At 55.9% G+C, this 10,451-nt stretch overlaps 2 protein-coding genes across 2 annotated transcripts in view; both read left to right on the top strand.

The window, feature by feature from the left end:
- Positions 1-1,218: 1,218 nt before the first annotated feature.
- On the top strand, positions 1,219-5,444 carry ETH_00013890 (Zgc:136380, related; the record flags this gene model as incomplete). Its single annotated transcript, XM_013378142.1, has 8 exons — positions 1,219-1,350; positions 1,574-1,603; positions 1,719-1,736; positions 2,145-2,306; positions 2,669-2,770; positions 3,125-3,287; positions 3,491-3,638; positions 3,827-5,444. 8 exons carry the CDS (start codon positions 1,219-1,221, stop codon positions 5,442-5,444), a joined length of 2,373 nt encoding a protein of 790 aa, XP_013233596.1.
- Positions 5,445-8,758: 3,314 nt separating this feature from the next.
- ETH_00013885 (thioredoxin, putative) overlaps positions 8,759-10,451 on the top strand; it is a gene marked incomplete at both ends in the record, with an annotated part of 4,248 nt that continues 2,555 nt past the window's right edge. The window contains 5 exons of the mRNA XM_013378141.1: positions 8,759-8,976; positions 9,180-9,331; positions 9,524-9,631; positions 9,908-10,073; positions 10,295-10,445. Of these exons, the coding sequence (XP_013233595.1) occupies positions 8,759-8,976; positions 9,180-9,331; positions 9,524-9,631; positions 9,908-10,073; positions 10,295-10,445 (795 nt within the window). The remainder of the gene's footprint in view (positions 8,977-9,179; positions 9,332-9,523; positions 9,632-9,907; positions 10,074-10,294; positions 10,446-10,451) is intronic.

The following is a 10,451-nucleotide window of genomic DNA, read 5'->3' as shown; positions in this document are numbered from 1 at the left end:
AACCCTAAACCCTCCCCACTGACCTCCGAACCGTAAACCCTCCCCACTGACCTCCAAACCCTAAACCCTCCCCACTGACCTCTAAACCCTAAACCCTCGCCTCCCCCCAAACCCTAAACCCTCCCCGCCCTCCCGCAACCCGCAAACCCCAGCCCGTAAACCCTAAACCCTAAGCCCAGCCGCTAAACCCTAAACCCCAGGCCCAGCCCCTACGCCCCACCCCAGCCCCCAAGCGCCGAACCCAACCGCTCCCCCCCGAGGCCCCAAACCCTAAACCCTAAATCAGGGTTTGGACGCACGGGAAATGGTTTTGCGCTTGTAGTAGCACTCGAAAATGTAGCGAGATCTTTGGTGGTGAATTTTGAAAACTTTCCAAGAGGCTTCGCAGCGCCTTTTACCTTCATGGGGTTCGTTTTCAGCTTCTCGCATTTGGCGTTCAAGTTCGAGGAGAGGGGGGGCCACCAAGTCCCAACCCTCGGGGGGTTTGGCGCCCCCGCTGGTCCGCACGCGAGGCATTAAACCCTAAACCCCAAACCCTAAACCCTAACCCCCGGAAAAAGCGAAAAATTCCGCCCGGAAACGCCCAAAAACCGACGAAATCCACGCAAAACCACTTTTTAGGGTTTCCGCGAGGGTTTAGGGTTTGCGCAGGCAACCGCCAACAACAGATACAAAGCGAAGTTCCCAAACCCCCGACCAATTTTCAACGCGTTTCACGCATTTCTCACGCAAAAACAAAAAAACCCTAATTTAGGGTTTATGGTCCAGCGTGCGGCCGCTAGGGTTTAGGGTTTAGCATTCACGCTCTCAGGGGGCCCCTGGGGTGGGGCTGCAGGCCGCTGCTGCATGTAAGGCTAGCAGCAGCAGACCTCGGGCTAGGGTTTAGGGTTTAGGGTTTAGGGTTTAGGGCTTGCGAAGGGGGCGCGGGCACAACATTTGCGGCTTGGATCTTTTTCAAGGGTTCGTCGCAAAACCGAAACCCTAAACCCTAAACCCTAAACCCTAGCAGACTCTCGTCTCCGCTGCAGGAGGCAGCCCGAGCCTCTCGCGAGCGACTGCTCGCCGCCAGCCAAACCCTAAACCCTAAACCCTAAACCCTAAACCCTAGCAGGGTTTGTGTGGGAGCAGAATTTTGCTTTTTCGTCTTTCCGCGCCGAAAGCGTCGCCTCCGCGCCTCCCAAACCCTAAACCCTAAACCCTAAACCCTAAACCCTCAAAATGCACCACCTCAGACAACAGTGGTCAGATCTCATGGGATCTATAGATGATCCAAATCAATCTTTTACAGATGAAAATGTTTGCAAGTATTTCTTGACGGGTTTATGCCCCCACGACTTGTTCGAAAACGAGGTAAACCCTAAACCCTAAACCCTAAACCCTAAACCCCAGCGGGAAGGGGAGGGGGGGCGCCCGCCGCTGAAGCGCCGCCACGCAGCAGCGGGAACACACGGGGGTTTAGGGCGTGGGGCTTGTGCTCTGCGTCTAGGGTTTAGGGTTTAGGGTTTAGGGTTTAGGGCTTAGGTTTTAGGTTTTGGGGTTTAGGGTTTGGACACGCAGTTGTGTGCGCGCGCAGGCCGGCTTCCTCACGCTGAACATTCGCAATGTAAGAATTGCACTCCAAGGGTTTAGGGTTTAGGGTTTAGGGTCTAGGGTTTAGGGTTTAGGGTCTAGGGTTTAGTGTTTCCGGGCGCCTCTCCGTGCGTTTGTGTTTGCTGCAGAACTACCACAACATGAAGGTACGCCGACTTATATGCTTATTTGTTAGGGTTTAGGGTTTAGGGTTTAGGGTTTAGGGTTTAGGGTTTAAGTTCTAGGGTCTCAGGCCTTAGGGTCTGGCTTTGGCAAGAAGAGACACATAGAGACTTTGAGGGACCCGTTTTTTGCGGGGTTTACGAGGGTTTAGGGTTTGGACGGTTTGGGAGGGTTTCTAGGGTCTAGGGTTTAGGGTTTAGGGTTTAGGGTTTAGGGTTTAGGGTTTAGGGTTTTGCGCAGAACAAGTTTTACTTGGGCCCTTGCAAAAAGAGACACATAGAGACTTTGAGGGACCCGTTTTTTGCGGGGTTTGGCGAGGGTTAGGGTTTGGAGGGCTTGGGAAGGTGTCTAGGGTTTAGGGTTTAGGGTTTAGGGTTTAGGGTTATGTGCAGAACAAGTTTTACTTGGGCCCTTGCAAAAAGAGACACATAGAGACTTTGAGGGACCAGTACTTCGAAGCTCGCAAACAAAAGAGATATGGATTTGAAGAACTGGCGGTTCAGCTTTGCAGGGCTTTGGTGGAGGAGGCGGACAAGAAAGTGCAAACCGCCCAGGTAGGGTTTAGGGTTTAGGGTTTAGGGTTTCGAGGGTTTGGGGGCGTTTGGGGGGGTGCGGGGAGTTGGGGTTTGCGGGGGTTGGCGAGGGTTCGAGGGTTAGGGCTTACGGGGGGCTGCTGGGGTTTGCGCAGGTTCGTGAGAGTTTACGGGAGTTTGCTAGGGTTTACGGGGGTTTAGGGTTTAGGGTTTGCGGGGGTTTGCTAGGGTTTGCGAGGGTTCAGGAGGGCGTCAGGCGGCCAAGGTGCGCCGGGAGCTCAGGGCTTGTGAGGGTTCGCGCTGTTTTGCGGGGTTTACGAGGGTTTAGGGTTTGGGGTTTAGGGTTTAGGGTTTAGGGTTTAGGGTTTAGGGTTTGCGCGCAGATGCGCGTCGACTGCGCGTCGCTTCCGGGAGTGGAAAATGTAAAGTCTGTACACCCCGAGGTGTTGCGGTTGGACCAGGCCATTGCCCAAAAGTTCAAAGAGGTAAACCCTAAACCCTACGGCCTTCTCGCTGCTTTTATGAAACCCTGATTTGGGGTTTCAGTCCTGCACCAAGCCCTAGAGTTTGGCAAGCCACGATGTAGGGTTTGTGTGTCGCACCAGAAGCAAAACCCTAGGCTAGCTTTCAACCTTGCAGACTCTAGTAGCTGGTCTCGAGCTCTAAACCCTAATTTAGGGTTTGGGCGCCCCAGACCCTAACTTGGGCTTTGCGCCCCCCAGACGGTAGCATTTAAGCGCACCTCCGCGAAGCGCTAAACCCTCGTGAGGAGGAGGCGCTGGAGGCCCGCTAGGCGCAAACCCTAATCCGGGGCGTAAACCCTAATTTGGGGTTTGCAGATGGAAGACCTCGGGAAGCTTGGCCGCATTGACCAGTCTATGGGGGTTTCTTTGGAATTAACTTCTTTACAAACTCGAAGAGCAAAACTCCTTTTCAGAAATGCTGAGGGGCAGCTGACGCAAAGACTGAGGCCCTGCGACGTCTGCGGGGCTTTGCTTTCAGGTGACGAGGGTTTAGGGTTTAGGGTTTAGGGTTTAGGGTTTGGGGTCTGGGGTGGGGGGACGAGGTGCGAAGGCGCAGAACGCGCGGCTGCAAGGCCCGCGGGCCGCCGTCCCGGCGAAGGCGTGAGGATCTAGGGTTTAGGGTTTAGTGTTTAGGGTTTAGGGTTTAGGGTTTAGGGTTTAGGGTTTAGGGTTTGGGTGCAGCGAACGACACGGACCGGCGGCTCGACGAGCACTTCTCGGGGCGAGTTCATTTAGGGTTTCAAAAACTTCGAGATGCTTTAAAGAAGAATTTGGAGTACATAGCCCAGGCCCCAATGCCGGACCAGGACTTGTCCAGAATTCTCATCAAGTAGGGTTTAGGGTTTAGGGTTTAGGGTTTAGCGTTTAGGGGTTGGGGGTGGTGGGTGTGGGGGGAGTTGCTGGGGAATGCTCGCGCAGCTGCGGGGCGGGCGGGGTCGCGGCCGCGGGCTGTTGCTGCGCGGGGTTTAGGGTTTAGGGTTTAGGGTTTAGGGTTTAGGGTTTAGGGTTTGTCCGCAGCATGCAGGAGCAGGAGCAGGTTTTCAAGCAGCTGCAGGCGCAAGAGGGAGACAACTTCGATATAGGAAGTGTCTTTGCTGCAGCACAGAAGACGCAGCAAGATTTGTTTGGGCTGCATCAGCAGCAGAAGCAGCAGCAGCAGCAAAAGGAGACGGACAAGGAGGAGCAGCAGAAGCTGCAGCAGCAGCTGCGGCAGCAGCTGCTGAAGCAGAAGCAGCAGCAGCCCATCCCCGACTTCCTCCTCAAGCAGCGGCAGCAGCAGCAGCAGCAAACTGAAAGAGGCACTGACAGAAGAAGCCCCAGCATTACTAGAGAAGCATGTCCTGCTGCAGCAGCAATTGCTGCTGCTGTTGCTCGCAGGCGGCCCAAGGCCCGCAGCCGCAGCAGCAGCAGGAGCCGCAGCAGGAGCCCCAGCCGCAGCACCAGCAGCAGGAGCAGCAGCAGGAGCAGCGACAGCGGCAGCGGAAGCAGCCGCAGCAGCGCCAGCAGCAGCAGGAGCAGCAGCAGGAGCAGCAGCAGGAGCAGCAGCAGAAGCAGCAGGAGCAGAAGCACCAGCAGAAGCAGCAGAAGCAGCAGCAGGAGCACCAGCAGGAGCACCAGCAGAAGCAGCAGCAGAAGCAGCAGCAAACGCCCCGCCAACCAACCCGCAGACAAGGTGGAGGCACCGATCAACAGCAGCAGCAGCAACAGCAGCAACAGCAGCAGCAGCAACGCCAGCAGCAAACTCCTCGCCGCAGCAGAAGCGACTGCTGCAAAAAACACCCAGAATGCCGCTGAGAAGCCGCTTGCCAGCAGCAGCAGCAGCAACAGCAATAGCAAGCCAAGCAGCAGCAGCAGCAACGGCAGCGGCAGCAAGCCAAGCAACAGCGGCAACAGTGGCAGCAGCAAGCAAAGCAGCGGCGGCAGCAGCAGCAGCAGCAAACCAAGCCGCAGCGAAGAGAACAAGGAAAGCAGCAAAAGCAGCAAACCTACCGGTGGCAGCAGCAACAGCAGCAAACCCAGCAGCAGCAGCAGCAGCAGCAAACCCAGCAGTAGCGGCAGCAGCAGCAGCAGCAAGCCAAGCAGCAGCAGCAGCAACAAATCAAGCAGCAGCAGCAGCAGCAGCAAATCAAGCAGCAGCAGCAGCAGCAGCAGCAAACCGAGTAGCAGCAGCAGCAGCAACAGCAGCAAACCGAGTAGCAGCAGCGCGAGTGGTAGTGGCAAACGGAGCAGTGACAGCAGCAGCAGCAGCAGCAAGCCAAGCAGCAGCAGCCACAGCAGCAAATCGAGCGGCAGTAGCAGCAGCAAACCAAGCAGCAGCGGGAGCAGCAGCAGCAAGCCAAGTAGCAGTAGCAGCAGCAGCAGCAAATCAGGCAGCAGCAGCAGCAGCAGCAGCAAACCCAGCAGCGGGAGCAGCAGCAGCAAGCCGAGCAGCAGCAGCAGCAGCAGCAGCAGCAAATCGGGCAGCAGCAGCAGCAGCAGCAGCAGCAAATCGGGCGACAGCAGCAGCAAGAAGCGTGCTGCGTCAGAAGAAAAGAGCAGCAGCTCAAAGAAGCCTCGTGAATCCAGCAGCAGCAGCAAACATAGCAGCAGCAGCAGCAGCAGGAAGCCAGTCAGCAGCAGCGACCGGCAGCACTGACCGTGCACCGAGTCTCCAGCATATTTTCGAGCTAGCTGCAGCAGCTAGCCAGCTAGCTAGCCAGCTAGCTAGCTGGGCGAGACGTAGCAGCAGCAGCAGCCTCAGCAGCAGGCAGCACACGGAACTGCAGCTGCTGCTGCATGGGGGAAGCAGCGGAGGGCAGCTAGCTACTAGCTAGCTAGCTAGCTGGCTAGCTAGCTAGGTGGCTGCTAGCTAGCCACTAGCTAGCTGAGCTAGTAGTGGGGGATCTGCTTCTACGATCAAGGGCGGCCGACTGCAACAGAGGAAGCAGCAGCAGCAGCAACAGCAGCAACAGCAGCAGCAGCAGCAGGAGAGTTTTAAACGAGTTTTGTTCACCTCTTCTTAGAGGCATGAGAGAGAATAGGGAGAAGATGTAACGAGAGGCGAAGGCGCTGTAAAGAGGCTGCGCGCATTGCTGCTGTTGCTGCAGCAGCAGCTGCAGCAGCAGCTGCAGCAGCAGCAGCAGCAGCAGCAGAAAGGGTAGGAAGGCTTGTCGGCGGCAGCAGCGGTTTGTTTCCTTTTGTCTTTGCCTTAATGTTTGGAGAGCCTTCCAGCCCCACAGCAGCTACAGCCGCAGTGGCTAGCTAGCCACTGGCTAGCTAGCTACTAGCTAGCTAGTTACTACTAGCTAGGTAGCTACTACTAGCTAGCTAGCTACTACAAGCTAGCTAGCTGCTTGCTATCTGTTCGGCTAGCAGGCCAGCGAACTAGCTAGTTCCTAGCTAGCTAGCTAGCTAGCCAGCAAACTAGCTAGCCGGCGAACCAGCTAGCTAGCCAGCTAGCTAGCTGGCCAGCTAGCCAACCAGCTAGCTAGCTAGCTAGCTAGCTAGCTACTAGCTGGCTGGATAGCTAGTTGGAATCTAGCTGGCTAGCTAGCTAGCTAGCTAGCTAGCCATAGGCTCGGGCTGCTCTGCGTTTGAGCGGCTTCGCCGCAGTTCGCGAATGACTTGAAAGCCGTGAGAGGCTGTTAAGGGTTTAGTGACGATGTAGGGTTTAGGGTTTAGGGTTTAGGGTTTTGGGTTTGGGGTTTAGGATCGCTGTATCGCTGACGAGCGCAGCAGCACAAAAGCGCGCGGGCGGGAACCGTAGCAGCAGCAGCTGTTGCTGCAGCAACAGTTGCAGCACCAGCTTTTGCTGCTGCAGCAACAGTTGCAGCACCAGCTTTTGCTGCTGCACCAGCAGTAGCAGGTGCTGCTGCAGCAGCAGCACCCGCTGTTGCTGCTGCAGCAACGGTTGCAACTGCTGCTGCTGGAGCAGCATGTATAAGCAGAGTTGAAACAGCACGCGTGGGAGCAGCAAGAAGTGTGACAGAAAGCAGCAGCAGCAGCAACAGCAGAAGCAGCAACGGAAGCAGCAACAGCAGCAGCAGCAACAGTAGCAGCAGCAGCGGCAGCAGAATCAGGAGCGCATGAAAGCTCATGGAGGCAGTCACTTTAAAGTTGAGGGTCTAGGGTTTAGGGTTTAGAGCTGAAGGAGGCAGCAGCAGCAGCAGCAGAGATGTGTGTAGGAGGCATGCGCCTCTATGCAGCAAACTGCTTTAAGTGTTTAGGGTTTAGGGTTTAGGGTTTTACGAAGCAAAGCGCTTGAGCTATGCTGGGGCTAGATGTAGGGTAGTAAGGCTGAAGGTTTAGGGTTTAGGGTTTGAAGAATGTAAAGTAGCCAAGGGTTTAGGGTTTAGGCTATAGGTGCATTTCCATATCTAAAGCTGCAGCAAACCCTAAACCCTAAACCCTCAAGCGCTACCGGCAGTTATCAGCTTCAGCCTCTTCAAGTTCCCAGTATTGCATTCAAACCCTAAACCCTAATCCCTAAACCCTAAACCCTAGGGCTTCTTCCCGACAGCCTTTCGGGGGCTGCCACTGCACTTGGCTGGGACACTAATACAGCAGCGGCAGCAGCAACAGCAGCAGCAGCAACAGCTGCAGCAGCAACAGCAGCAAAGCTGTAGCGGCAACAGCAGCAGCAGCGATAGCGGCTGCAGCCGCAACACTGGCTGCAGCAGCGACAGCAGCGGTAGAAGCAAGAGGCAAATTACCAGCAGCAGCAGCAGCAGAAATAGCTGCAGCGGCAGCAGCAAAAGTAGCCATATCTACTGAAGTAGCTGCAGCAGCAGCAGAAAGTGCAACAGAAGAAATAGCTGCTGCTGCAGGTTCAGAAAAAGCTGCAGCAGCAGCGAAAAAAGGTGCAGCAGCAGCAACAAATTCTGTTCTGCTGCTGCTGCTGCTGCAGGGTTGTCCAGTGCCATTGCTGCGGCAACTGCTGCTGCTGTCGTGCTTGCTGCTGCTGCAGCTGACGAGGCAAATATAACTGCTTTTGTTGCTTTTGCTGCTGCTGCTGCTGCTGCTGCTACTGCTGCTGCTGCCTTCGGCCCTGGCAGCACCTCTTTGCTGCTGCGCCAGACGCAGCATAGCTTTGGGCAGCAGCAACGGCAAACCCTAAGCCCTAAACCCTAAACCCTAAACCCTAGAGCAGACTGCTCCTGCTGCTTCATTTTGAAGAAGAAACATCTCCGGTCGTCAATTCTAAACCCTAAACCCTAAACCCTAAACCCTAAACCCTAAGGTTTGGCTGCCCTCCTTCCATCTGTACACAAAGCACCTTTTAGGGTTTGGCTTTCTAGCCTTAATTATTTCCTCTAAACCTCAAACCCTAAACCCTAAACCCTAGACATGGACTGGCTGCTCTGCAGCGAGGAATTGTCGCCACGGTTTAGGCATTAGGGTTTGCAGTCCAGAGTTGGGGCGTAAGCTCTAGGGTTTAGGGTTTAGCGTTTAGGGTTTATGGTTTATGGTTAAGGGTTGAGGGTTGAGGGTTTAGGGTTTACTATACTGAGGGTGCCAAGACAGCTAAACCCTCGCTGCCACGAAGATGTGGCATGAGAGACGGCCCGTGGCACCTCGGTTAGGGTTTAGGGTTTAGGGTTTAGGGTTTAGGGTTTTACTGCAGTTAAGTTAATTCGAATTGTTTTTAATGAAGTAAATTATTTATTAGCTCCTGGTCTTCTCAGTCTTAAGTGGGGCAGCAGCAGCAACTGTGTCGCCGCAGACGGCAGCAGCAGCAGCAGCAGCAGCCACAGCAGCAGCAGCCGCAGCATCAGCAGCAGCAGCTGCTGCTGCTGCTGCGGCTGCGACGGTGCATGCCTTTCTGGCGGCAGCTGAGCAGCAGAAATTCTGTTTTTTGAATGTGCAGCAAGACCTAGCAGCAGCAGCAGCGGCAGCAGCAGCAGTAGACACCGCAGCAGCAGCAGCAGCAGCAGCAGCAGTGTCGTCCCGTCTCCGAGCATTTCTGAAGCAATGGCTGGTTTTCGGCAGCAGTGGCTCCCCTGCAGCAGCAGCAGCAGGCTGGCGCTGCTGCTTGCTGCTGCTGCTGCTGCGCTGGGGTGTCTGTACACCCCAACCCTAGCAGCAATCTACAGCAGCAGCAGCCCAGTTAGGGTTTTAAATGCAGCAGAATTTAAATCCCAAGTGCTGGACTCTCACGGGCTGCACCTCGTCGAGTTTTACGCGGATTGGTGCCTCCCAAACCCTAAACCCTAAACCCTAAACCCTAGTTGCCAAACCCTAAACCCCCGCCGGCGCTGCGGCCGCCGGGTCTCGAGCCGCTGCTGCTTGCGGCCGCAGCTGCCCCTGCCTCCAGTCTGAGCAGCAGCCTTTGCGCTCAGGGCCTCGGGTTTAGGGTTTAGGGTTTAGGGTTTAGGGTTTAGGGTTTGCGCAGGTGCGGCCACTGCCAGCGGTTTGGCCCTGTCTACGAACAAGTCGCAAACGCTCTTCGAGGGTTTATGCCTGTTGTTGCTGTTAATGACGAGCAGCTGATGCAGCAGTTTGAAGTTTCAGGGTTTCCCACCGTCATGGTCATTGCAGGAAGAGGTAAACCCTAAACCCTAAACCCTAAACCCTAAGCCCTAGGCTTGGACGCGGGGTTTAGGGTTTAGGGTTTAGCACCGCCGGCGACGGCGCCGCCGGCGGCGCGCTTCACGCGCGCTCCAGGCCGCCCCTGGGATGCAGGGCCCGGGTTTAGGGTTTAGGGTTTGGGGTTTAGGGTTTAGGGTTTGCGCGCAGGGGGCAACAAACCCAAGAGTTTCAAATATGAAGGCAGCAGAGACGCAAATTCAGTTTTGGAATTTGCTGTCACTCATATTGGAAAGCTCGCGAGGGCCCGGCTGGCTGGTAAACCCTAAACCCTAAACCCTAAACCCTAGGCGCGGGCTTGGGGCGCGTTAAACCCTCGCTGTAGCTGCAGCGGTGCAGCCGAGACCTCGAGCCCCAGGCGGTTCTAAACCCTAAACCCTAAACCCTAGCTCCTGCTGCTGGCGGGAAACCGCAGCGCGAATAAACCCTAAACCCTAAACCCTTGAAACACCCCTGAGTTCACGGGAAACCCTCGAAGGGTGCCTCTCGCGCTGCGAGGGTTTAGGGTTTAGGGTTTAGGTTCGTCGTGCTCAGGGAAGATGGACTCTGGCAGCGGCAAGAGCAGCAGCAGCAGCAGCAGCAGCAGCAGCAAAAGCAGCAGCAGCAGCAGCAAGCCCAAGAGCAACGGCCAGTCAGACGTGATTGAGCTGAAGGACTCGAACTTCGAGAGGATGGTGATGCAAGATGAAGAGAACGTATGGTGCGGCCGAGGGTTTAGGGTTTAGGGTTTAGGGTTTAGGGTTTAGGGTTTAGGGTTTAGGGTTTAGGGTTTAGGGTTGCGTTGGGGTGCGTTGCTGCTGCTTCGTGTGGTCCGGCTTTGGCCGTCCCCCTCTGCGGGCGCAGTCGCGGCCGGCGAGTGCGGAGGGCGGGGGCCGAGGGTTTGGGGTTTAGGGTTTAGGGTTTAGGGTTTAGGGTTTGCAGGTTCGTGGAGTTCTACGCCCCCTGGTGCGGCCACTGCAAAGCCCTCGCCCCCATTTGGGCTGCTGCTGCAGCACAGCTGCAGGGGAAGGTGAAGGTGGGGAAGCTGGACGCAACAGCAGAGACGGTGACAGCAGCAAAGTTTTCCATCCAGGTCAAA

The sequence above is a fragment of the Eimeria tenella genome, genomic scaffold, assembly GCF_000499545.2.
Source record: "Eimeria tenella Houghton genomic scaffold, Eth_scaff74, whole genome shotgun sequence".
NCBI classification, from domain to species: Eukaryota; Apicomplexa; class Conoidasida; order Eucoccidiorida; family Eimeriidae; genus Eimeria; species Eimeria tenella.
Note: the sequence above shows the minus strand (reverse complement) of the source record. Positions and strands in the feature narration are given on the sequence as shown.